At 38.8% G+C, this 23597-nt stretch overlaps 1 protein-coding gene across 4 annotated transcripts in view; it reads right to left on the bottom strand.

Annotated features, from left to right (window-relative positions):
• Positions 1-9465, bottom strand: part of PHF6 (PHD finger protein 6) — a 55626-nt gene extending 46161 nt beyond the window's left edge. For 2 of the 4 annotated variants that reach the window (XM_011948721.1, XM_011948724.1), the window contains exons 1-3: positions 9281-9454; positions 4981-5164; positions 4631-4732 (exon numbers count right to left, since the gene is read on the bottom strand). In XM_011948721.1, the coding sequence (XP_011804111.1) occupies positions 4631-4732; positions 4981-5118 (240 nt within the window). In that variant the 5' untranslated portion in view covers positions 5119-5164; positions 9281-9454. Of the gene's footprint in view, positions 1-4630; positions 4733-4980; positions 5165-9280 lie in introns of all 4 variants that reach the window. The other 2 variants (XM_011948722.1, XM_011948723.1) reach the window with 2 other exon arrangements.
• Positions 9466-23597: the final 14132 nt, after the last annotated feature.

Here is a 23597-nt window from a genome sequence, read left to right as displayed (position 1 = left end):
GGGTTTCACCGTGTTAGCCAGGATGGTCTCGATCTCCTGACCTCGTGATCCGCCCATCTCGGCCTCCCAAAGTGCTGGGATAACAAGCTTGAGCCACCGCGCCCGGCCACATTTCAAAATTTTTATATTTTTTTGTAGAGATAGGGGTCTCGCTTTGTTGTGGAGGCTGGTCTTCAACTCCTGGCCTCAAGCAATCCTCCCAGTCGGCCTCCCAAAGCACTGGGATTACACGTGTCAGCCAGTCCTCAGGCCAAAGATTTTATCTTGAGTGGCTTGTAAAAAATCTTGCATAGGGGTAAGAAAGGTGAACTAAATGGCCTTCTGAACTCTTTCTCTTCTTGTAATCTGTGATATAATCTGACACCGGTACCAATTAGAATAACAGCTATCTGCAGAGGCAGGCGGATCACCTGAGGTCAGGAGTTTGAGATCGGCCTGTCCAACATGGTGAAACCCTGTCTCTTCTAAAAATACAAAAAATTAGCTGGGCATGGTGGTAGGCGCCTATAATCGCAGCCACTTGGGAGGCTGAGGCAGGGGAATTGCTTGAACCTGGGAGGTGGAGTTGCAGTTAGCTGATATCACGTCACTGCACTCCAGCCTGGGCAACAAGAGCGAAACTCCATCAAAAAAAAAAAAGCTATCCAATGTAGATACCCTTAGTAATCTCACCAGCTAGCTTTATCCAGAAACAGTAAATTCTTCAAATATCCTTCTCTCAAGTATCTCCTTAAACAAATTCAAAAAAGCAGTGATAACTCATAATTTTACTTGGAAATTTGCATTTCTTGGCTAGATGACTGGAGAGTAAGAATAGATGGTACAGATGTGGTATCTCCATATGGCTTCAGTAGAAACTGGAAATCATACTGGAAAAATATATATCTGTCTAAACTGCAAAAACAGGGCATCAAATCATAAAAGCCTTAGTACTCTGGCAAATTTTTCCTGGTCCATCTTGGTGCTATATAATTAAAGATGGTGTCAAGGAGATGAAAATGTTCATGCAGAATGGCTTTCCTCCTTTGATCCTTGTGGCTGACATGAACCTTGGAAAATTGCTTGTGGCAGCAAGAACATAAAAACCATACACATGCACCTCCTCCTCTACTGAGCCCTCTCATCCTCAACTCTGACCCACCTGGCTGCTGATACATACACTTTAATCTCAAGCCCTAGCCTCCTTATCTCTGTTCTTTTCTTTGGGGCAAGCGAGCAACTTTGGAGTCAACACCAGGTACAGACTGAAATTTGTCTTGAAAGCACAGAGGGGTCAGTACTCCAGTTTTCGATGATTTTCGATGAGTGTTCATGACTTACTTTTCATCTAGAAATCCAGATGAACAGGAGCCAGAGCAAACAGGCTCACAGGCTCACGAGATAAAATGCCTTAAAAAGTCAATTACGGGCCGGGCATGGTGGCGCATGCCTGTAATCCCAGCACTTTGGGAGACCGAGGCGGGTGGATCACCTGAGGTCAGGAGTTCGCGACCAGCCTGACTAACATGGTGAAATCCCGTCTCTACTAAATACATAAAAATTAGCCAGGCATGGTGGCGCATGCCTGTAATCCAAGCTACTTGGGAGGCTGAGACAGAAGAATCGCTTGTACATAGGAGGTGGAGGTTGCAGTGAGCCAAGATCGTGCCATTGCACTCCAGCCTGGGCAACAAGAGCAAAACTCCGTCTCAAAAAAAAAAAAAGTCAATCAGGGAAGCTGATTACCTAGTTTATACTAGTTTATATGTAGTTTATCTAGTTACATAAAGCTTTTCACTCTTCCCCCCCCCATTTGATTGATAGCCCTTTTATTGCTTAGACAAACTGACACAGCGAATAGTAGAGAATAAAACTTAAATCTAGAATTTTGGTTACCTGATAGCACATCATGTAAAAATGATATAATGAAAGAAGCAAAACTGAAGGCTAAAAGGAGTTTCAAAAATTATTTCAAACCTAAACGTATAAATGTTACACTCCTATCCCCTATATAAGTTGTTTAAACTGTGACATTCTAAGGAAAGGAAATGGAGCAAAAGTTCTTCCCTTCTGCCACTATTCCTCAGTGCTCACGCCTGTAATCCCAGCACTTTGGGAGGCCGAGGCGGAGAGATGGTCTGAAGTCAGTTCAAGACCAGCATGGCCAATGTTGCGACACCCTGTCTCTATTAAAAATAAAAAACATTTTAAAAATTAGCCAGGCATGGTGACACACACCTGTAGTCCCAGCTACTCGGGAGGTTGAGGCAGGAGAATCGCTTGAACACAGTGGAGGTTGCAGTGAGCCAAGATCGCACCACTGCACTCCAGCCTGGGCAACTGAGCAAGACTCCATTCAAAAACAAAAACAAACAAACAAACAAACAAAAACAATAACTATAAGTGGTGGCTACTATTTACCAAGTCCTAATCATGTACCCAGCACCACCTTAAATCCTATATACTTCCTCTTTTAATTCTGGCAAGAATTCTGGGAGGCAAGTACTGTCATTATCTATCGCCTTTTGCAGGTGAGGAAAACATGGCCTGAAGAAGTAAATAACTTACTCAGGATCACTTAGCTAGTAAATGACAGAGCTGGGATTCAAACTCAAATCTGTTACTAAAGCTTGTATTCTCAATTCTCAGTATTGTTCCATTCCCTAGATCGAGGAACAAGTTTCATTATTTATAACACACTACACTTGGGGAAAAAATTATCTCCCTACACTGTAACACTAAAAATTAATCAAAATAATTTATAATAGTAAAACCCGTAAAAAGTTCTGATGCTTCAACAAATAGGTCCAAATAAATTAAATCTCCATTGAACTTAGCAATATTGACAGATGTGTGCTGTTGCTTCACATAACACGTAACAGTAGGCATTGCATTTGTTAATAATGTTTCAACATTAGGGACCAAAACTGCTTTTGTTCTGACTATAGGAGCTGTGTCAAGTGACAAAATGCTAACGAGTCAAGATACAGAAATATTTTCCAGGGATATTCATAATGTCAAGCAATAAATAAAGGGGTAATAAGGTTTACAGCACAATCACTTTCAAGTAAGTATCATTCTTTTTTACATCTGCATTTGTTTTAAGGACTAGGAAATAAAAACATAGTGCTATAGTTCTCAGAAATCAGCACAGTAACATAAAGAAACCTAAAACCATCAAATAAAATTCACATTTAAAAAACAGGGCTTCCTAGGCTGGGCGCGGAGGCTCACGCCTGTAATCCCAGCACTTTGGGGAGGCTGAAGTGGGCAAATCACCTAAGGTCTGCAGTTCAAGACCAGCCTGACCAACACGGTGAAACACTGTCTCTACTAAAAATACAAAATTCGCCAGACATGGTGGCGCATGCCTGTAATCCCAGCTGCTTGGGAGGCTGAGGCAGGAGAATCACTTGAACCCAGGAGGCAGAGGTTGCCATGAGCCGAGACTGCGCCACTGCATTCCAGCCTAGGCAACAAGAGCGAAACTGTCTCAAAAAAAAAAGAAAGAAAAAGGAAAAACAAAACAAAACAGAGCTTTCTATTACTATCTACAGTTTTTAGGATGGGGAAGATAAACATTTTCACAGTTAAGGTCTCACTGCAACAGAAATGGTCTGACCTCTGAATTCTCATTTGTACTAATACTGATACTAGGATTTGAGACTATCCTAAAGCAAATCTCAAATGTCATCTTTGAACCCATATTTCTTCATATTGCTTTTTATGTAAAACTATTAATAGAAGACTACTTTTCAAAACATATCATTCCTGATCATCAAAATGATAGCCCCCCCTTCCTATTACCATTTCATCCAAAACTACCATCGCAGAGTCTTTGTGAAATAAGAGGTTATGTAGTAACTACAAACACAGTTATATGTTTGGCAAAACCTATCTTTTAAAAAATGAAACTGGACAGCAAAGCTATTAAAGGTACATTTATGGATGTAATTTTAATAAAGGGTTCAAATGAGAAAAATAAAAATAAATCTTCCCATTGTTTCAAAGTAAACCATATGTGTCATAAGTACCAACTGAGATGACACTACTATTCCAATAGAGCAATGTAATATCTTACTAATATGGTTATTGGTAGTGAAGACTACAGGAACATTACTCTAACGCAGCTTCAGAAAAGCTCCTGTGAAATTCACTGAAAGTTATCCAAAGTCATAAATGTTGTGTTATACAGCTGAACTACAATAAAATACTTCATTCAGCAAGAGCTAACACTTTCCTGTTGAGAGCTACTGTCATCTTCATTTGTAATGACCATAATAACTTTATGATGGAGATGAAAACATATCAGAATTATGAAAAATAAACTTGAATGAAGACTTTAACACAAAATATACTCGAATTAACCAAACTGCTTGTTTTCTAAGTAAACAGCCTCCAAAAAGATTTTAATTCTCTTTAAAAAGTAAAAAAAAATTGAATAGTATAAATATTGACTCATTCCTTTTTGTTGAGTGGTAAATAAGATAAACCCGGCCTTGGATTTTGCTGGCTCAGAAAAAAAAAAAAAAAAAAGCCTGCAATTTAAAATTATACTCAGTTAATAATGCAATACACTCTAAAATAAGCAATTTCCTCTTTAATGAGTTTAAATAATTTTTATTCTCAAGAGGCAGAAATAACAACTTACCAGCTTCGTGCCTCTTTTAATTTCCTTTTGGACATCTTCAATAGAAAATCCACCAAGACTTTCATTATCAGAGTGTGATGATACCAAAGCAGATGAAAAGAGCTATAAATTACATTTAAAAAAAATTAAGGTTCATATATAAATTAATTACAGTAAAACAGTAAATAAGATGTTAAATTTAAATGGTAATTTTCTAGTAAAAATGGCATAGCATTAGTGATAAACCATTTCTTAAAATTTAACTGAGTTTTCTTTGGTTTTTGTTTTTTTTTTAGTATTCAGGAACATTCATGTGTTATTAAGATTCTCATGAATCGGTTCAAGGTCTCTGTTGCTGCCGGTATACTTACCATGCACTTATGGTGCGCTGCCACCTTCTGGTTTTCAGATATTAGTAACTGTCCACATTCCTTGTCTCTATTTGACTTACAAAAGCCACATTTGCGCTGTCTTGTAGGCCCTTTTTTCTGTTCAACTGAGCTTGACATGATTTTTAAATTGCCTTTAGAATGCCACTTTAAGCCTCAAGAAATGCTACAGAGAATAAGAAGGGCGACAATGTTAATTTTATTTTAAAATCAGTTTATACATATTCATTAAAGCTGTTAAAAATTTGACCTAGGTTTTAATATACACATTTTAAAATATTTATTTAGTATAGACAAATTAAGCCCCTTGAAGCCCCAAGAAATGCTACAGAGAATAAGAAAGGTAACAAAGTTCATTTCGTTTTAAAATCAGTTCATACATATTCAAGTAAGTTGTTTAATGTTTGACCTAGGTTTTAATACATACATTTTTAAACGGTTATTTAGTATACATAAATTAACATTAAAATCTAAGATGCCTGCATAATCAATACAGATAGACAGACAGATAGCTAAATGAAGTTTAGAGTAACTGAGAAAAATCAAACCGCTCCCAAATTGGAGGCTATGTGAAATAACTGACACTATTTCTGTGCGGATAAAAATGTACAATGTATAATATTAAATGATCACCTGCTGGCATAATTAATGTAAAATATTTTTCATGTGTAGCTAGGTGCCCTTTCAAGGAGATAAAGAATTATACCTCTTAAGAACAGGGCAAAAGCTACTAAGGAAACTTCAGAATACTCCGTGGGAACAGAATTCTACAACTGAACAATTTCTCAAAGTTCACATATTGATAAAACAATAAAAGTAAAATGAATTTACCTAATTACGACTTTGGTGCACTTTAAAAATTATTTCTGAGTTAAAAAAAATCAGGTATATGTCTTTAATAAATTAATTTTTGCTTTTCTATTCCATTTTCAAGTAAATAAAAAGTTAAGCTTCTAACAGTCTATTTAAAAATGCAAACTGTAAGACCCAATTATTTATAAAACAACCATATTATATGACTGTAAGATTTACTCCAAGCCTGCTTATCAATTAAAGTCACAAACTGATAGTGGTCTTCTAAATGTAGTAACTTCCATACTTAAATTAGTAATACTGTGTAAAGGAAGAAATTTTTTTCTGAATGAGCCTTAAATTTGGTCACATTATAATTATAGGTAGTACAGGGTAGTCAAAAAAAAAAAAGGGAAGGAAAGCTGTAACATGAAAGGTTTCAGATTTACATCATCAATCTTAATATGGATTCCTCAGAAGAAATTTAAAACCAGTTACTTGATTTGTATAGTTTTCCCAAATCAACAGGACTAAGCAGTTCAAGATCCAGGTTGCCACAACACACATCACAATCAAGAAAAATCTCAAACTTTTGTCTTAAAATTAATTTACTAAATTCTTTCCATTTGTCTATACATTTGAACAGTTTCATAATACTATGTTAAAAAAAATTTTCTAACACTACATTGCAGCTTTCCGAGAAGCATTAGTTCACCAACAAGAACAGTAGCAGCTGTATGCTAGGAAGGTAATATCTACAAACTATTCAGTGCTTTTCAATATAAAATTCAGATACTTAATCAAAATCTAACCTGAAGCTACAAAGAAAACATGTCTTCTCATCCATTTATGTCTAGAATTTTCTTTTTAACACAACTTCAAAGGCCCTGACAGTCTCTGCTTTGATAGGTTTAACAAACTCTTAATGCTATCTATAATTTTAAATATCTCAGTCTTCCAAATGGCAACGGATACTTTACCATAGTACTGTATTCATAGCACTGGCTATAAACCGTGAAACTGATTGAAAACAGGCAGCAAATACTTTTAGGATTAAAGAAAAAAAAAAAAAGGACATAACAGAGAAACAAAAGAAACAAAAGGGAAGTGTGTTTGCATTTGCTCAGGCAAGTATGTGTTCGGTTGCTTTATCAAGAATATAGCTGCCCAAATTTTTAGAATCAACTATGCAAAATACCAAAATCCATAAACAACATCAGAATTTGCTATTATATTTGAGTTCTAAATTAGTTTCTTTACTACTATGCAATGAATAGTAGGCACTCTGAAATCACCATAATAATGTATTCAGCATTACTCCCGGTCATTCTGGCCAGCTGAAAGGATGGCACAGTATAAATCAAATCCCGTACAGACATCTTCAATGTGTAATTTCCATACAATCCTAGCACTGGCTATAAAACTGGCTTAAGATAAAGAAAATTTCTAGAATGGAAAAAATCACTTCGTATTCTTAAAATTAATTCCGAAATGGCATCCCCAAAATCCTATCTATATTGAATTCTGCCTCTTCCAATTTACAAACAGGCTAATTTCTCATCCTAATTTTGAGAACCTGCTTTTCTAGATATCAAACACCCCAAAATCTAAAAGAGAAAAAAGGTACACTTTATTTTGCATTCAAAAATATTTTAGTGTATTTTTTCTGTAATCAGTTTAAATTTATTTTGTAAAGTAACAAGAGCCACAAAAATAGTGCACCAAACCAATTAAAAACTTTCCCCAATGTGCAATTACTAAATGGATTTTTCCACTAAAATTCAAATAATACATCTGTGCATATCTTGGTAATTTTTTTAGTCTCCTTGTAAAACATGAAGTGGAGAACATCATGGAAACAATGACTCCTAGCAAAAAATGTCTTTATCATAAAAGTACAGATTTTTATCTAATGTTGTCACATTTGTGGTCTCTACTTAAGTAGAATAAGGGCATTCCAAGGACCAATACTAAGGGGTTCATAATGATCCACAGCTATATGGCATTTTAATTTTAGTCTAAAAGGTTTTTCAGGCCATGCGGAGATCAAAGTTTGATGCTTTCACGCAACAATGAAGCCTTTTCTTTAAAAGAAACATCGCATTATGGAAAACACTACAAAGCAGAAATAGAGAGGCAACAATAACGGCGTGTAATACATAATTTAAATGCCTGGAAAAAAAATAAAAGCTAGATTAGTTAAGCTTAAGCAATCAATGCATTTCTGATTTTCCAAGATGCTGCGAAGCACCAAGGTAGAAATAACCTGAAACATCAGAGAGAGCATTCAAGAACCAACTCCAGAGCTCATTCAATGCCTGGTATCTGAAAAAGCATTTTCACAGAAAAACAAACAAAACAACAAAAACTGCAGTTCCGGAAGATTAAAACATTCCACGCGACAGCAAGTTGAAATATACAAATCAAAATAGATAACAAACGTGATTCCCCAAAGAAGCCGTATTTCTAACAGGAAAGTTACAGTGGACAGAAATAAACGAATAAGATATACCGGAAGGGCACCTGAATTTGGTTGCACGATATTATTACATGCTTCGCACTGCTTTTTGCGGTTATTCAAAAGGAAACTAAAGGAATTTTCCAGTTGTTTCAAACCCAAGGGTAGAGAAATAATTTGAACAGTATAAATAAGACCTGACATTACGTAGTAAGGCGATGAAAATAAAAGGTTTTCTAAAAACAAAAGATTTTCTAACTTCCACGCAGGATATCAAAATGAATAGAAATTGGAAAAGAATACCGTGGTGTTCATCCATATAATGAAAGACGGTACACATAAAGTACCGGATCCTCTCCGTTATTTATTCCCCCAATACACACTAGACTCCAAGATCTCCCTCTAATCAAGCGCTAAAGTCACAAAACTATCTTCCTCTAAAACACTTCAGCAGGTTCCTTTCCGTCGTAAAGTCAGGGTCCCCTAAACGTCCTTTTCCAATCCTCCCGAATCCAGGAAAATATCATCCTACCACTTTCTTTATGCCCCCTCCCCCAAGAGTTAGCCCTCTCACAGTCTTCGTTGCAAGCTTCCCCTTATACCCCAGTTTCACCCCTAATTCCCCCCACCCCGGAGTTTTTCCTCATTCCGTAAGGCTAGCTCTTTTGCCATCCTAACAATTCTTCCTCTTACTCTTCCCAAACTGGGAGTCTCCCTCCTTCCCAAATACGTTCTAAGCAATGGCAAAAACTAAAAATTTCCAGTTTTTTCCCTCCTCAAATGTTGCGCCCCCTCCCCCGAAGTCTAGGCGTAAGCCTAACCTCTCCTTCTGCACCTCCAAGGCACTTTCTCAGCAGCCTCTCCGCCAAGCGTCTACAATGAGCGGCGCTTCTGGGGTCCCTGACAATAAAGCGAGACCACCAAGAGTCCCCTTTAACAACGGGCAGGGGCGGCGGCCTGGCCACCGCCATCCTCCTTGTCTTCTCCCGCCGGGCAGAGAATGGGGGGCCCCAGGGTTCCGTGGGGACTCACCGGCAGGGCCCAGAGGCGGACGGCAGGAGAGAAGCGCCAATGAGGGTAAAGAGAAAGAAGTCGGTCTCGGTTCTCCGGCAGTGCCTGAGAGCGGGGCTCTGTCGCCGGAGGTTGTTTCCTTTCATTCGAGGAGAGACGGGCTCGCGGAGCGCCCTTACGTCGCCCCCCTCGCACGCACACGACCCACAGAGCGTTGATACGTCCCGAGCGCGCCGCGGGCCCTGATTGGCCGCAGAGAGGGGGCAGCTGAAGCCGCAGAGACACAGCGCATGTGCAGAAACCACCCCCTGTACGGCTCGAGGCGGCAGGCCCCGCCTCCTGTTCGCGCGCGGACCTTCTATTCTCCGCTCCGCCGCTCCGCCAAGTGTTTGGGGGCAGGATCCGAGGAGATAAAGAGATTCAAAGATTTCGCTGTGGGTTGGGCGGAGAAGGGGCAGGGTTGGGACTGGAAACCGTTGGACAGGGGCCCTGGGTAACCAGTTCACAACAGTGATTCACGTAGACAGGCCTTATCCCTTGCACTTGTTCACCGAGGCCTTTTCACATCCATTATTTCATTGTACTCTCGTGGCATCTCTTTCAGGTCCTCCGTTCATTTTATTGCCAGGAAAGACTGAGAAGCTCGTAGTCGAGTCAGCCTGCCAGCATTTCAATCCTTGGGCGAATCGTTTTAACCTTTATACCTTTTTTTGTTTTTTTTTGGTCTTTAAAATGGTGATAAAAATAGTGCCTCACGGATTTGTGGTAAGGAAGAAATGAAATAATGCAAATAAAGCGTGTTATTAGCATCCCTGGCATATAACAGACTCTCCATAAATGCTGGGATTATCATAATCAGAAATGATAAGGTGATTTTCTTTGTAATCTACACATGTAAACCAGACACCTAGACGAGTGCTTTCCTCTTTGGTGTATTGGAGCCATGCTTGGGTTTGAACTCCAGCTCCGCCACTTCTAGCTGTATGACCTTGATTGCTTTGTGTTACCTCTCAGTCCCTCAGTTTCATCCTGTCCAAAATGGAGATCATAATGGTATTTGTCTCAAAAGGTAGTTGTGAGAAATGAGATAATACATGTAAATCACACAGAATAATGCCTAGGCATATAGTATGTCCTATGTAAGGGTTAGCTTTTTTTATTTGCTATGGGCTTCACAGACTTTAACAACAACAACAACAAAAAGCCTTAACAAACTAGTGAAATTTTAAAGATGCTCTTCAAGAGCCATTTTTCCTGTAGTGGGGGTGGATTTCCACTGTTTTGATCCAGTGCTGTTTCTATGCTGTTTCGTCAATCTTTTTACTTTTCTCTGCAATGTCAACTTTAAAGTGTAATTTCCCAAGCAAACAGTGACCATGGTGGTGTGACGTTGAACTCTTCAAATAGGTACCTATTAAGGGTGGACAAATCAGCCATTTAGCTGCAAGGAACCCTTAGCCCTTTTACCCAAGGCCCTATGCTGTGAAAGGGAGTGGCTAAAGATTTGCATAAGAAGATCCAGAATGTGTATTCCAAACATTTATGGTGTATAAGAAGACAGGTTTCCCAGCATCATTTTCTACCAGCTTTACACACTTACTGATGCCAGGATGAGGCTGACAAAATATAATGCCTAGGCAGTATGCCATCTTTTTAAGTCCCCACCCCAAATCCCCACATTTTGCTATCTTTTATTCATTATTCATTATTTCATCCATGCATTCATTTCAACAAACTTTGATTCAATAAACACTTGCAAAACTACTAAGTTCCAAACACAATGGAGACCTAGATCAATACAACTCAAACCCTGCCCTTGAGCTCATGGTCAAAAAGAAGAGACAGCAAGCAGACATATACAGTATGATGTGATAAATGCTATATTAGAGACGTGTGGCTGGTACAGACATCTTCTGCCTATTATGTACAAAGCACTATGCTGAGGTAGGACACAATAGTAACTAAGACACAGCGCTTGCCTTCAATTGTTTACAGTCTACCAAGAAAAAGATAAATAGTTACAATAGGAGATAAACTGCACTAAGTGCCTTAAAAGGTGGAAAGGAAGTGCAGAGAGAGTTCAGGAGAGGGAGATTATCAGTGACTCTAGTTACTTCCAGGCCCCAAGTCTGGTAGCCAGTCCCAATTAGCATGACTGATAGATGCAGCCTGTTATTTCAAGGTCTACAGAAAGGAATCGGATTGTGATAACATGCCCTTAATGCCTGGGGATATAGCGTGAGATCTAGTCATCTCTTACTGATTCACCAATACACTCTTACCAACACTCTTCCAGTTTTTTTCTTCAGGCTCAAGATCTCACTTTTTCCACCTCATTCTCAGCAAAGGTATTCACTTCATGACTTATTTAGGAAAGGGCCATCTGAGCTAAGCTACTTTATCTTATACACCTACCCTCTCATGCTGCCTTCAAGACTCAGAGAAAGAGCTGTCCCGCTTGCTTTCTAACGCTTTTCAAAGCTGTGCTTTTAATTACATCTTTTCCATGCTCTGGAGAATCTGATTCCCTACTTATTACCTGCTCCAGCAGCATCTACTGCCCTGCTCTCATTTGCCTTCAAACTATGGGATTCATCTCCTTTCACTGCCAGACTGCAATTGCTCCTTTGCCTCCAATTGCTCTCCAGTCATTCATTCAGCAGGCATTTACAGACATCTTCTGTATGCCAGGTATTATGCCAGACCCTGGAGATTTGAAAAGGAACAAGATATGGCTTCTTATCAAAACACCAAATTGTATACATTAAATATGTACAATTCTTATTTGTCCATTAGATCTCAATAAAGCTGGTGGGGGGGAAACAGATGAAAAACAAAGGGGACACAGCTTCTGCCTTCAATAAATTCTCAGTCTAATAAGGAAGAAAAACAGGTGAACAGAATTTTAGTCTAATAGGTGAACTGCTATAATAGAATTATCTACCACAGGGATTGGTGGACTCAGTCCAAGAAATACATCACTAGGAGGCAATGTTTTTAGTTGGGTCTTGAAGGACAGGTCAGGGCCTAGAAAAGTCTATATTTTACATCACAACTTTACAAAAAATATACTCCAAGGCCACAGTTGATCTTTTTGCCAAATCCAACAGCTTTTCTCTATCTTCATTTTTTTTTAAATTGAGACAAGGTCTCACTCTGTAGGTTGGAATGCAGTGGTGTGATCACAGCTCACTGAAGCTTCGACCTCCTGGGCTCAGGTGATCCTCCTACCTCAGCCTCCTGCATAGCTGGGACTAAGGTGCGCAACACCATGCCCAGTTAACTTTTGTACTTTTTTTAGTAGAGACGGGGTTTTGCCATGTTGCCCAGGCTGGTCTGTCTTCATTCTTGACATCTCTGTTACATTTGACATTTTTGGCCATCTACTTGTTCTTAAACTTTCACCTCCCTTGGCTCATAACAGCAATGCCCTGACTCTGGCTCTCTGGTTGCTCTTTTTTTTCTTTCATAGGTTTCTCTTCTTCTTACTTTATAATGTTAACATAAGGCTGACTCTTCCCCAGACACAGTCTTAGACCTACTCCAGGTCCAGTAGTTCTTAAACTTTGGAAGTGAGAATTACCTGGAGAGTTTGTTATAAGTGCAGATATTTTGGCACTGCACCCTGGAAATTCTGAAGGTTTGGATCCAAGAATCTGCCTCCTTAAACTACCCAGGTATTCTGATGTAGATCTGTTAAGGACTAAGCATTAAGAAACCCCCCCTTTTTTTTTTTTTTTTTAAGAATTGAGACAGCCCCTTGACTTTCACTACCCTGTAAACCAATGCTTAGCAACCGCATCTGCTCTGCTTAGATCAGCCCTGCTCTTGACTTCAAATCACGAACTCCAGTACATGCAAATCATCCTCCTCAGCAACTAGGAAGTGACTCCTTTGCCCATTTTCAGTGTTTATATATAAGATACCGCTAGCATTTCTGCTCCTCCTTAAACCAACAACTAAATTCACCTACATGTGACCTCCTGGTTATAATCAACACCAGTAGATCACTCATGTATTCATTAAATACATATTGATCACCTACTATGTGTTAGATTAAAAATTGATATGATTCATTTTGGTGTAATAGGGGAGATGGGCCTGAATCATGTAATCGCATTAAACAAATGTAAACTTGCAAACATGACAAATACAAAAAGAAAGTGAAGTATTATGTATTTGCATTTTGTATATTGAATACATTTTGTATTTCTTATTCTTTATTTTTCAAGTGGATGGATTAAGCATTTTAAATGTTCCTGTGGGGGAAAAAAAGCTATTTATTTGTATGAAATGCTGCATAAGATTCAGATGTCCTGAGTACTAATCACTGGCCTGCCACTAACTAGCAGAGGTTACTTGGGCAATTCATTTGCTACACTTAGCTTTAATTTACACATCAATTAAATGAGAATTGCAAGGTTGTTATGAGACACAAGAGAGAGAATGATGATTGTGAATGTTCTTGTCCCAACAAATATGAAGGATGGTTTTTAAAAATATATCCCTTAACTGTCATATCATCTGATTGATCTACCTACTAGTGTTGGTTCCCAGCGTCTACTTAGTTTTTGTTGTTTATTTTTAAATTTTCACTTACTGTATTGGTGAGGCTTTATAGCATTCTTTTTTTTTTTCTTTTTTTTTCTGTATATGGTCTTATTAGATCCTTACAATAGCACTGAGAAGCAGGGAATATTATTAGTCCCATTTCACAGAGGAAGAAACTGTTGAGCAATTAAGTGACTTGCTCAAATTGAAACAACCAGGAAGAGGAAAGACTATGTTTCAGGGCTACGTTTGTTTTAGCTCCAGAGCACAAGCTCTTAATCACTGTGCTGTACTACCTCTTATTTACTTGCTCATGTGTTTATTATCTGTCTCCCGACTAGAATGAAGCTCTATCGGAGCAGGAGCTTTGTTTTGTTGTGTTCACTGCTCTATCCTCAGCCCATAGAACTCTGTGCATGGTTAATAGTAGGCACTTAGTAAATATCTACTGAAGTAAGGCCCTGGAGAGAGAAGGAGAATCTAATGAAGAATGGGGAGAAGTGGAACTGAAATGGAATGAAATAATTTCATGAATTTGTTTATAATTTAGCAGCCTGATTCCTACCCCAGCGACTCTGGCATATGTGTGAAATGGAGCTCAGCAACTATATATTTAAAACAAGCTCCCCAGGTGAGATCGTGATATACACAAATATATGAGAACCACTGACCTGCAGCCATCAAAGTGAAAAAAGAAAAAAAAAAAATAACATGGCTGTCTCATCAGTTACATTGGAATGTCCAAGAGACTTCATTCTGATTAATATCATTCTTAGGCATGTATTTTAGTGAGGACCCACACGAATAACTAGCTTTACCACTGGGTCTCCAGTGAGCCTGAGAACCTTTGTTCCTGTAACCAACAGCCCTGTTTTTGTTGTTGGTTAAATAACATGATCAGACAGATCTACACTACTCTCAAATATTATGATAATAAGCCTAAAAGGTAGAGTAATTCCATATGGATAAGATTTGTGGGAAGCTAATATTCACAATAGGACATAATTCAGACAGGAAGGCAAAGAATCAAATGGCCTGGACACAAATCCTGGTTTCAGGTTAACTTCTCAGTGTCTTCATTGTCTCATTTGTAAACTAAGGATGCTAGGAGTACCTTTCTCAAGGATTTTTATAAGGATTGTGTGAGAAACTTACCACAATTTTTGGCTCATAGAGCTCAATAAAAGTTAGCTATAAGAGCTAGTTTATAATCAGCGATACCGAGTGGTTTTTATCTTATTTCACTTAGGAATAGCTAAGTTAATTGTCTCCAGTTTTCCTGATAAGGAGTATAGGAAACAAAAGGTCTTTGTTTCTTTTTGGGTTTTTGTTGTTGTTGTTGTTGTTGCTGTTTGTTTGTTTGTTTGTTTTGAGATGGAGTGTTGCCCTGATGTCCAGACTGGAGTGCAATGGCTCAATCTCGGCTCACTGCAACCTCTGCCTCCCAGGTTCAAGCGATTCTTCTGCCTCAGCCTCCTGAGTAGCTGGGATTACAGGTGCCTGCCACCACACCCAGATAATTTTTGTATTTTTTAGTGGAGACAGGGTTTCATCATGTTGGTCAGGCTGGTTTCAAACTCCTGACCTCATAATCCACCCACCTCAGCCTCCCAAAGTGCTGGGATTACAGGCATGAGCCACCACGCCCGGCCTGGGTCTTTGTTTTTTATTCATGCTGTTCTTGCTTCCTAGAACTCCTCTTGCAACTTTCTTGGATTAGCTGAGACCTAGTGGCCTTGAAGATTCAGTTCACATGTCAGTGTCCAAAAAGCCTTGACCTTATTCTTTGATTAGGTGAAGCTACCCTCCTCTTTGCTTCCATAGCGCTCTGACCAGACCTCTATTTCATCATTTACTGTATTATATTTAAATTAAAAGTATTTCATCTGTCTCTCCCACTAGATCTTTGGGAGAAGGGACTATGTCTTATTCTTTTTATATCCCTGGGAGATACCCCTAGCACACTGCCTGTACAATAAATATTTGCTGAACTTTCTCAGATGAACATGTGAGAGATCCGATGGTTACTACTCTTGGAAGAGCTTGTCCTATCTAAGATAGCTGTCCGTACTCTGGGCCTTGGCTCCTGTTCCTCCCTGTTGCCCTTACAGTCATGCAATGCAATTTAGCACCTAATTATATATCGTATAACATATATTATTCTCTAATTGCTTCATATGTTAATCCAGCACTTATTTCCTCTTCCTTCAGGCACTAAGAAGTGATTATAAATTGAAAGTGGATGATCCAGCTGTAAGCCACACCCAGCTGTCACTCAGCTCTGCTTACTGAATGCCCCAGCACTATGAATACAACTATTAGTCACCAGAGGTGAATGCAGATGAAAAAGCAGCATGATTTAAAACTACTGCCTGCAGCACTACGTTCACACAGTAGGCACTCAAGAAATATCTGTTGAATGAATAAATGATTTTATAAAAAGAGCAGTGCACTTGGTTAGGCTAGAGATCGGGAGCCCTGGCTTCTACTCAGATTTCTATCACTTCATTTTGAACTTGGAAAGTCATTTCTTGTTTCTGGGACATGCTTTTATATTCTGTAAAATATGAAGGAAGACCAGAAGATCTTTAAAGTCTCTTTCAAGTTTGTTTTCTATTTTTATTTTTATTTTATTTTATTTTTTGAGACAGGGTTTCACTCTTGTTGCCCAGGCTAGAGTGCAATGGCGCGATCTTGTCTCATGGCAACATCCGCCTCCCAGATTCCAGCCATTCTCCTGCCTCAGCTTCCCAAGTAGCTGGGATTACAGGTGCCCACCACCACACCCGGTTAATTTTTTGTATTTTTAGTAGAGATGGGGTTTCACCATGTTGGCCAGCCTCCTGACCTTAGGTGATCCACCAGCCTTGGCTACCCAAAGTGCTGGGATTCCAGGCGTGAGCAACCGTGCCCGACCCTCTTTCAAGTTTAATATACAATTCTTCCTCCAAATAGTTTGAAAATTCCCCAAGTAAGCACAGATATATGTCTTATGTACTTCTTCATAGCACCTAGCACAGTGCTGCGTACACAAGAGGATTTGATAAATACCTAAAAAGTTAGAACCATCACGCTCCATAGTAACCTATAACCAACATTAAAATGAAACAAAATAACCAATGGACACTAAACTCTACTGTGAAACATACCTTATCTCTAAAAATGAGCCCTAAGGGAAAAATAGGAGAAAACCTGAAAATCTGTTCTAATTGTTGCATTTCAAAATCTTTAAGATATTTGTGATTTAAAATCCTAACTTAGGTTCCAGTTTACAATCAACTTATTTCGTTAATCGAAGTAAAAATTGAGTGCAGACAGAGTAACAATTGCAACTTAATCTTAGGCCCTCTCTTCTCTCTTCTTGGTAATCATTCACACTCATCACATTATTTACCATGTTCATTACCACTGGGACTGATGACACACTCATTTATCTCTCCAGTCAATATCTCTCTAGCCAACATTTCTCCCCTAAATTCTAGGATCATATATCCAACTGCTTATTTGAAATTGCTTAGTTATCTCAAAGGCATCTCAAACAATCTGTCTAAAAGAGAACTCATGATCTTCTTCCTGGTACTGGCCTACTGTTTCCCAACTCAGTGACTATACCTCTATCCACCCAGTTCTGCAGGCCAGAGACCAAGGAGTTATTCTTGACACTGCCCTCTACTTCACTCCCCACATTCATCTCCACTTCATCATTAATCATGGCAATTTTGCTTTTTTTGTTTTTGAGATGGAGTTTCGCTCTCGTCACCCAGGCTGGAGTGCAATGGCGCTATCTCAGCTTACTGCAGCCTCTGCCTCCCGGGTTCAAGTGATTCTCCTGCCTCAGCCTCCCGAGTAGCTGAAGTTACAGGTGCCTGCCACCGTGCCTGGTTAATTTTTGTGTGTATTTTTAGTAGAGGGGTTTCGTCATGCTGGCCAGGTTGGTCTTGAACTCCTGACCTCAGGTGATCTGCCCATGTTGGCCTCCCAAAGCGCTGGGATTACAGGCTGAGACACCGTGCCCAGCCTGCAATTTTGCTTCTTAACTGTCTCTTGAGTCAGTGTATTTTTCATTATCTCCAGCATCTCTACCATCTCTAATCTGGACCATTCTACTACCTTACTAACTAGTTTATCCTAGTTTGATTATTCTCTCCTCCAATTTATTCTCCACATTCCTTCAAATGTCATTAATTCATTTAGTCATCAAAACATATTTATTGAGTGCCTACTATGTATCAAGTACATGGAATATAGCAGTGAACAAAACAGACAAAAATCTCTATTTTCACTGGGTTTACATTTTAATGAGACAGAGACACACTAAAAATAATATGCAAAATACATAATAGTCTCAGAGATTCACTTCCAGCATGTTGAATTAAGGAAGTTAACAGATCTCCAAAAGCAGCTACTATAAAGCTGGACAAAAACATCAGAAACAATTATTTCAGTGCTCTGGAAAGCTACCAAAGGCACAATAGGGTGACCAATCATCCTGATTTCCTTGGTACTATCCCAGTTTTAGTGCTAAAAATCCTGTATTCCAGGAAAGCCCTCCCGAGAATGCAAAAAAGTCTCATTTTTCGTCAATGGTTGCTCAAGTTTTAGGGCAAAGGTAGCAAACCCATACCCGGTCTCCCAAAATAAGAGTTGAAAGCAATACTGTTTTTAGTGTCAAGTGGATATGGCATAGATGCCCATAGTCACTGTCACTGTTTTTTGTTTGTTTTGTTTTCTTTTGAGATGGAGTCTCACTCTGTTGCCCAGGCTAGAGTGCAATGGTGTGATCTCGGCTCACTGCAGCCTCCGCCTCCCTGGTTCAAGTGATTCTCCTGCCTCAGCCTCCTGAGTAGCTGAGATTACAGGTGCGCACCTCCATGCCCGGCTAAGTTTTGAATTTTTACTAGAGATGCGGTTTCACCATGTTAACCAGGCTGGTCTTGACCTCCTGACCTCAGATGATCCACCCGCCTCAGCCTCCCAAAGTGCTGGAATTACAGGCATAAGTCACTGCGCCTGGCCCTGTTACTGTTTTTAACCCTGACCACTCATGATGGCAACCATGATTTGCAGTTCACAATAATGGATTATCCATTGTTGCATCACTCCAAGGGATGCAACTTAAGTGTGCAATTTCTGAGCATTGCAATCATGAACAGTTAACATTGTATCTTTGACTTTGCCTGTGGATTACCTGGTGTGATTTGTATGGAGATAGGGCTACTTTGATTTTTAACATTATAAATATGCTAACCATGTGTTCTAAGTGCTCAGATAAAAGGAGAATGATTACAATACTAACCCCAGCTTGACCCAGAAATTACCAAAAAAGAAGGCTAAGTGACCATGTTGTTTTAATAATAGATAGAAGGACACATACAACTTGCATTAGGGAGGTAAACAACCAAAACAGAGCATACTGGGCAATAAACAGAAAACAAGTTGGGACTAGGCACGGCAGAGATGGATATGAAACCACGTATGGAAACTGAATCTCACAGTCCAGGGTGAGATGGATAAGTACTATAAACCAATGAAAAGTTTTTGATCTTCCCCAAAGACACTAATGTTAACTCAAAATTGATGGCCACTGATTTAACCTAAATATGCCACATGCAGTAACATGTATCATTGTATCATTCATACATGAAACTGAATAAAGTTACATTTCCTGTTTAAGAGGTTGCAACTTAAATGTCCTGTAGGTGCACAAAAGGGGAAATCTGGGTATGAGATGTTCTTCCCTCATACAGTGTAGCTCTGATTTTGTCAGATTTTGCCAGAAATCAAGCTTTGTGCGGTAGTATATCAAGTGACTTGTCAAATCACTGTTTCTCCTACATTTTAGGTACTTTGATTTGAAAAATGGAATTTCAAATCACCTTCTTGATTTCTATGATGATCAAAATGAAACTGCAGAAAATATAAAACAAAAAAGATTGTTGATATCTTGTCTAAAAACAAACTAAACTTTGCTCATCTATTTGCATATTCAGCAGACAGTACAAATGTAAATTTTGGAAATCAGACAGCTTTAGAACACCAAATAAAATGTCACCAGAAAAGAACAGTCAAATTAAATAAAACTTTCTCAGTTTCCTTACCAAACCACTAACTTATCTGGAATTCAATTTTGATTTCACAATTACAAGTTATTTCTGTAATTTAAAGCCATTTTCTCTAAGAAAGAGAGGGTTAACTTATGATGGCATCCAATATGGTTTGCAGTGTTTAAAAATGATGGACATTCTAGACATGAATAAACCTATATGATTAATTTATAGATGCTGAAAACCTGATTGACAAACAGCTGGTCTACCAAAAGCAGCCTGACACTATAAAGTGAATGAACATTTTTCAGGAGCTGGAAACTAATTCCTACAAGTCTAAAAACCTGATGTTTTTGCTTAATAAAATATATATATTCCATGCTCAAACACTTTTGAGAGGACATTTTAGCTTTTACATTTAAGTCTTTGATAAATTTGTTTTAATTTTTGTACATACTGGGAGGTAGAGGTTCAATTTCATTCTTTTGCATGTGGGTATCTAGTTGTCCTTGCACCATTTGTTGCAAACACCATTCTTTCCCCTGTTGAATTGTCTTGGCACCCTTGTTGAAATCAGTGGACCATAAATGTGAGAGTTTATTTCTGGACTCTCAATACTATTCTATTGATTGATATCTTTAGCCTCATGCCAGTACCACACTATCTTCATTACTATAGTTGTGTAGTTAGTTTTGAAATAAGAAATTGTGAATCCTCCAACTTTGTTCTTTTTCAAGATTGTTTTGGCTATTCTGGGTCCTTTGAATTTACAGATGAATTTTAGGATCAGCATATCAAAATCTGCAACAAAGCAAGCTTGGATTTTTATAAAACATGGCATTGAATCTGTAGATCAATTTGGGGATTATTGCCATCTTAACAATAATAAGTCTTCTGATCCATGATCGTATGCTTTTTCATTTTTTAGGTCTTTAATTTCTTTTTTGTTTTTCTGAGACAGGGTCTCACTCTGTCATGTAGTCTGGAATGTAGTAAAAGAGGTTTGTGCCACTACACTCAGCTAATTAATTTTTTTTTTTTTTTGAGACGGAGTCTTGCTCTGTCGCCCAGGCTGGAGTGCAGTGGCACGATCTCGGCTCACTGCAAGCTCCGCCTCCCAGGTTCATGCCATTCTTTTGCCTCAGCCTCCCAAGTAGCTGGGACTACAGGCGCCCGCCACCACACCTGGCTAATTTTTGTGTGTGTGTGTTTTTAGTAGAGACTGGTTTTCACCGTCTTAGCCAGATGGTCTCAATCTCCTGACCTTGTGATCCACCCACCTCGGCCTCCCAAAGTGCTGGGATTACAGGCGTGAGCCACTGCGTCCAGCCCCCCCCTTTTTTTTTTGACACAGAGTCTTGCTCTGTCACCCAGGCTGGAGTGCAGTGGTATGATCTTGGCTCACAGCAACCTCTGCCTCTAGGGTCCAAGCAATTCTCCTGCCTCAGCCTCCCGAGTAGCTGGGATTACAGGCATGTGCCACCACGCTCTGCTAATTTTTGTATTTTTAGTAGAGATGGGATTTCACCATGTTGGCTAGGCTGGTCTCAAACGCCTGACCTCAAGTGATCCACCCATCTCACCTCCCAAAGGATTACAAGCATGAGCCACTGCGCCTGGCCTGAAATTTTTTATAAAGACGAGGTCTCACTATGTTGCCCAGGCTGGTCTCAAACTTCTGAGCTCAAGTGATCCTCCCACCTGGGCCTTTCAAAGTGCTAGGATTACAGGTGTGAACCGCTGCTTGTGGCCTTAATTTCTTTTGACACTTTTTTGTAGTTTTCAGTGTGCAAGTCTGCTCTCCTTTTGTTAAATTTACTCCTATGTATTTTATTCTTCTTGATGCTATGGTAAATTGAATAATCTAAAAATTTTTATTTTCAATTTGTTCATGACTAGTATATAGAAATCCTGTTGAGTTTTGTATGTTGGTCTCGTATCCCCAACCTCACTGAACTCACTTAAAAGTTCTAGCATTTGTAGTATATTCCTCAAGATTTTCTACATACTAGATTATGTTACTTGCAAATAGAGACAGGTTTACTTCTTCATTTCCAATCCGGATGCCTTTTTCTCCTTTGCCAAAACTCTCACTAAAACCTCTAATATCATGTTGAATAAAAGTGTTGAGATGAGACAAGCACGTTTTGTTTCTCATCTTAGGTGGAAAGTTTTCAATCTTTCACTATTAAGAGTCATGTTACAATAGCTATGGGTTTTTCACAGTTGTCCTTTATGAGGTTGAGAAAGTTTCTTTAATTCTTAGTTTGTTTAGTTCTTTTATCATTGAGGTGGTGAATTTTGTCAAATACTTTGTCTACATCTATTGAGATGATCATGTGGTTTTTGTCCTTTATTCTATTGATATGGTGTATTACATTAATTGATTTTGGGTATTAAAACAGTCTTGTAATCCTGGGACGAATCCCACTTGGTCATGGTGTATAATCCTTTTTAAATGTTGCTGGATTACTTTCCTAGTATTTTGTTGAGGATTTTTGTTTCTATTTTCATAAGGAATTTTTGGTCTTTCGTTTCCTTTACTTGCTATGACTTTGTCTGGTTTTGGTGTCAGAGTAATACTGCCTTATAAAATCAGTTAAGAAGTATTCCCTCCTTTTTTATTTTTTGGAAGAATTTGTAAAGGACTGCTATTCATTCTTTAAGTATTTGGTAGAATTTACCAGTGTAGCCTCTTTTTTTTTGAGACGAGTTTTGCTCTTGTTGCCCAGGCTGGAATGCAATGGCACGATCTTGGCTCACAGCAACTCCTCCTCCTGGGTTCAAGCAATTCTCCTGCCTCAGCCTCCTCAGTAGCTGGAATTACAGGTGTGCACCACCATGCCTGGTTAATTTTGTATTTTTAGTAGTTACGGGGTTTCTCCATGTTGGTCAGGCTGGTCTCAAACTCCCGACCTCAGGTGATCTGCCTGCCTCGGCCTCCCGAAGTGTTGGGATTACAGGTGTGAGCCACTGCGCCCGGCCCAGTGCAGCCTTTTTTTGTGAATACTTTTACAATTGCTAATTTAATCTGTTCACTAATTATAGGTCTATTCAGATTTTCTCTTACATCAGTTATAGTTTGTGTCTTCTTAGTAATTTGTCCATTTCATCTAAGTTATCTAATTTGTTGGTATACAGTTGTTCATAGTACTCCCTTGTAATCCTTTTTATATTGAAAAGTTGGTAGTAATGTCCTCTCTTTCATTCTTGCTTTTAGTGAATTGACTTTTCTTTCTTTTTTTTCCCACCTTGGCCAGTCTTGCTAAATGTTTTCAATGTTCTTACTCTTTTCAAAGAACTGATTTTTTGTTTCATTGATTTTCTCTATTTTTTTTCTATTCTTTATTTCATTCATTTCCATCCTAATCTTTATTATTTTCTTCTACTTGCTTTGAATTTAGTTTACTCTTCTTTTCTAGTTTCTGACAGTGGAAGATTAAGCTATTGATCTGAATCTTCTTTTTTTAATGTAGGTGGTTATAGCTACAAATAATATGTTAGCTGCATTTCATAAATTTCAATAGGTTGTGTCTACATTTTCTTTTTTTTTTGATTTACATTTAAACATTTATTGAAACATCAAATAGGTGGAATTTTTTTAAAAGGTCATTGAAGCAAGGATTAAGAACAGGGTACAGGAATCGTATTTTCTGGAGAACATACCTCAACTGGGTGATAAACTCAGCAAGTTTGCAGAAATGGATGCACCCAACACTTTCCAAGGTAACCATCAATAATGC

This window comes from Colobus angolensis, unplaced genomic scaffold (genome assembly GCF_000951035.1).
Source record: "Colobus angolensis palliatus isolate OR3802 unplaced genomic scaffold, Cang.pa_1.0 Scaffold283, whole genome shotgun sequence".
Taxonomy (NCBI): domain Eukaryota; kingdom Metazoa; phylum Chordata; class Mammalia; order Primates; family Cercopithecidae; genus Colobus; species Colobus angolensis.
This window is presented reverse-complemented; position numbering and strand designations above follow the sequence as displayed.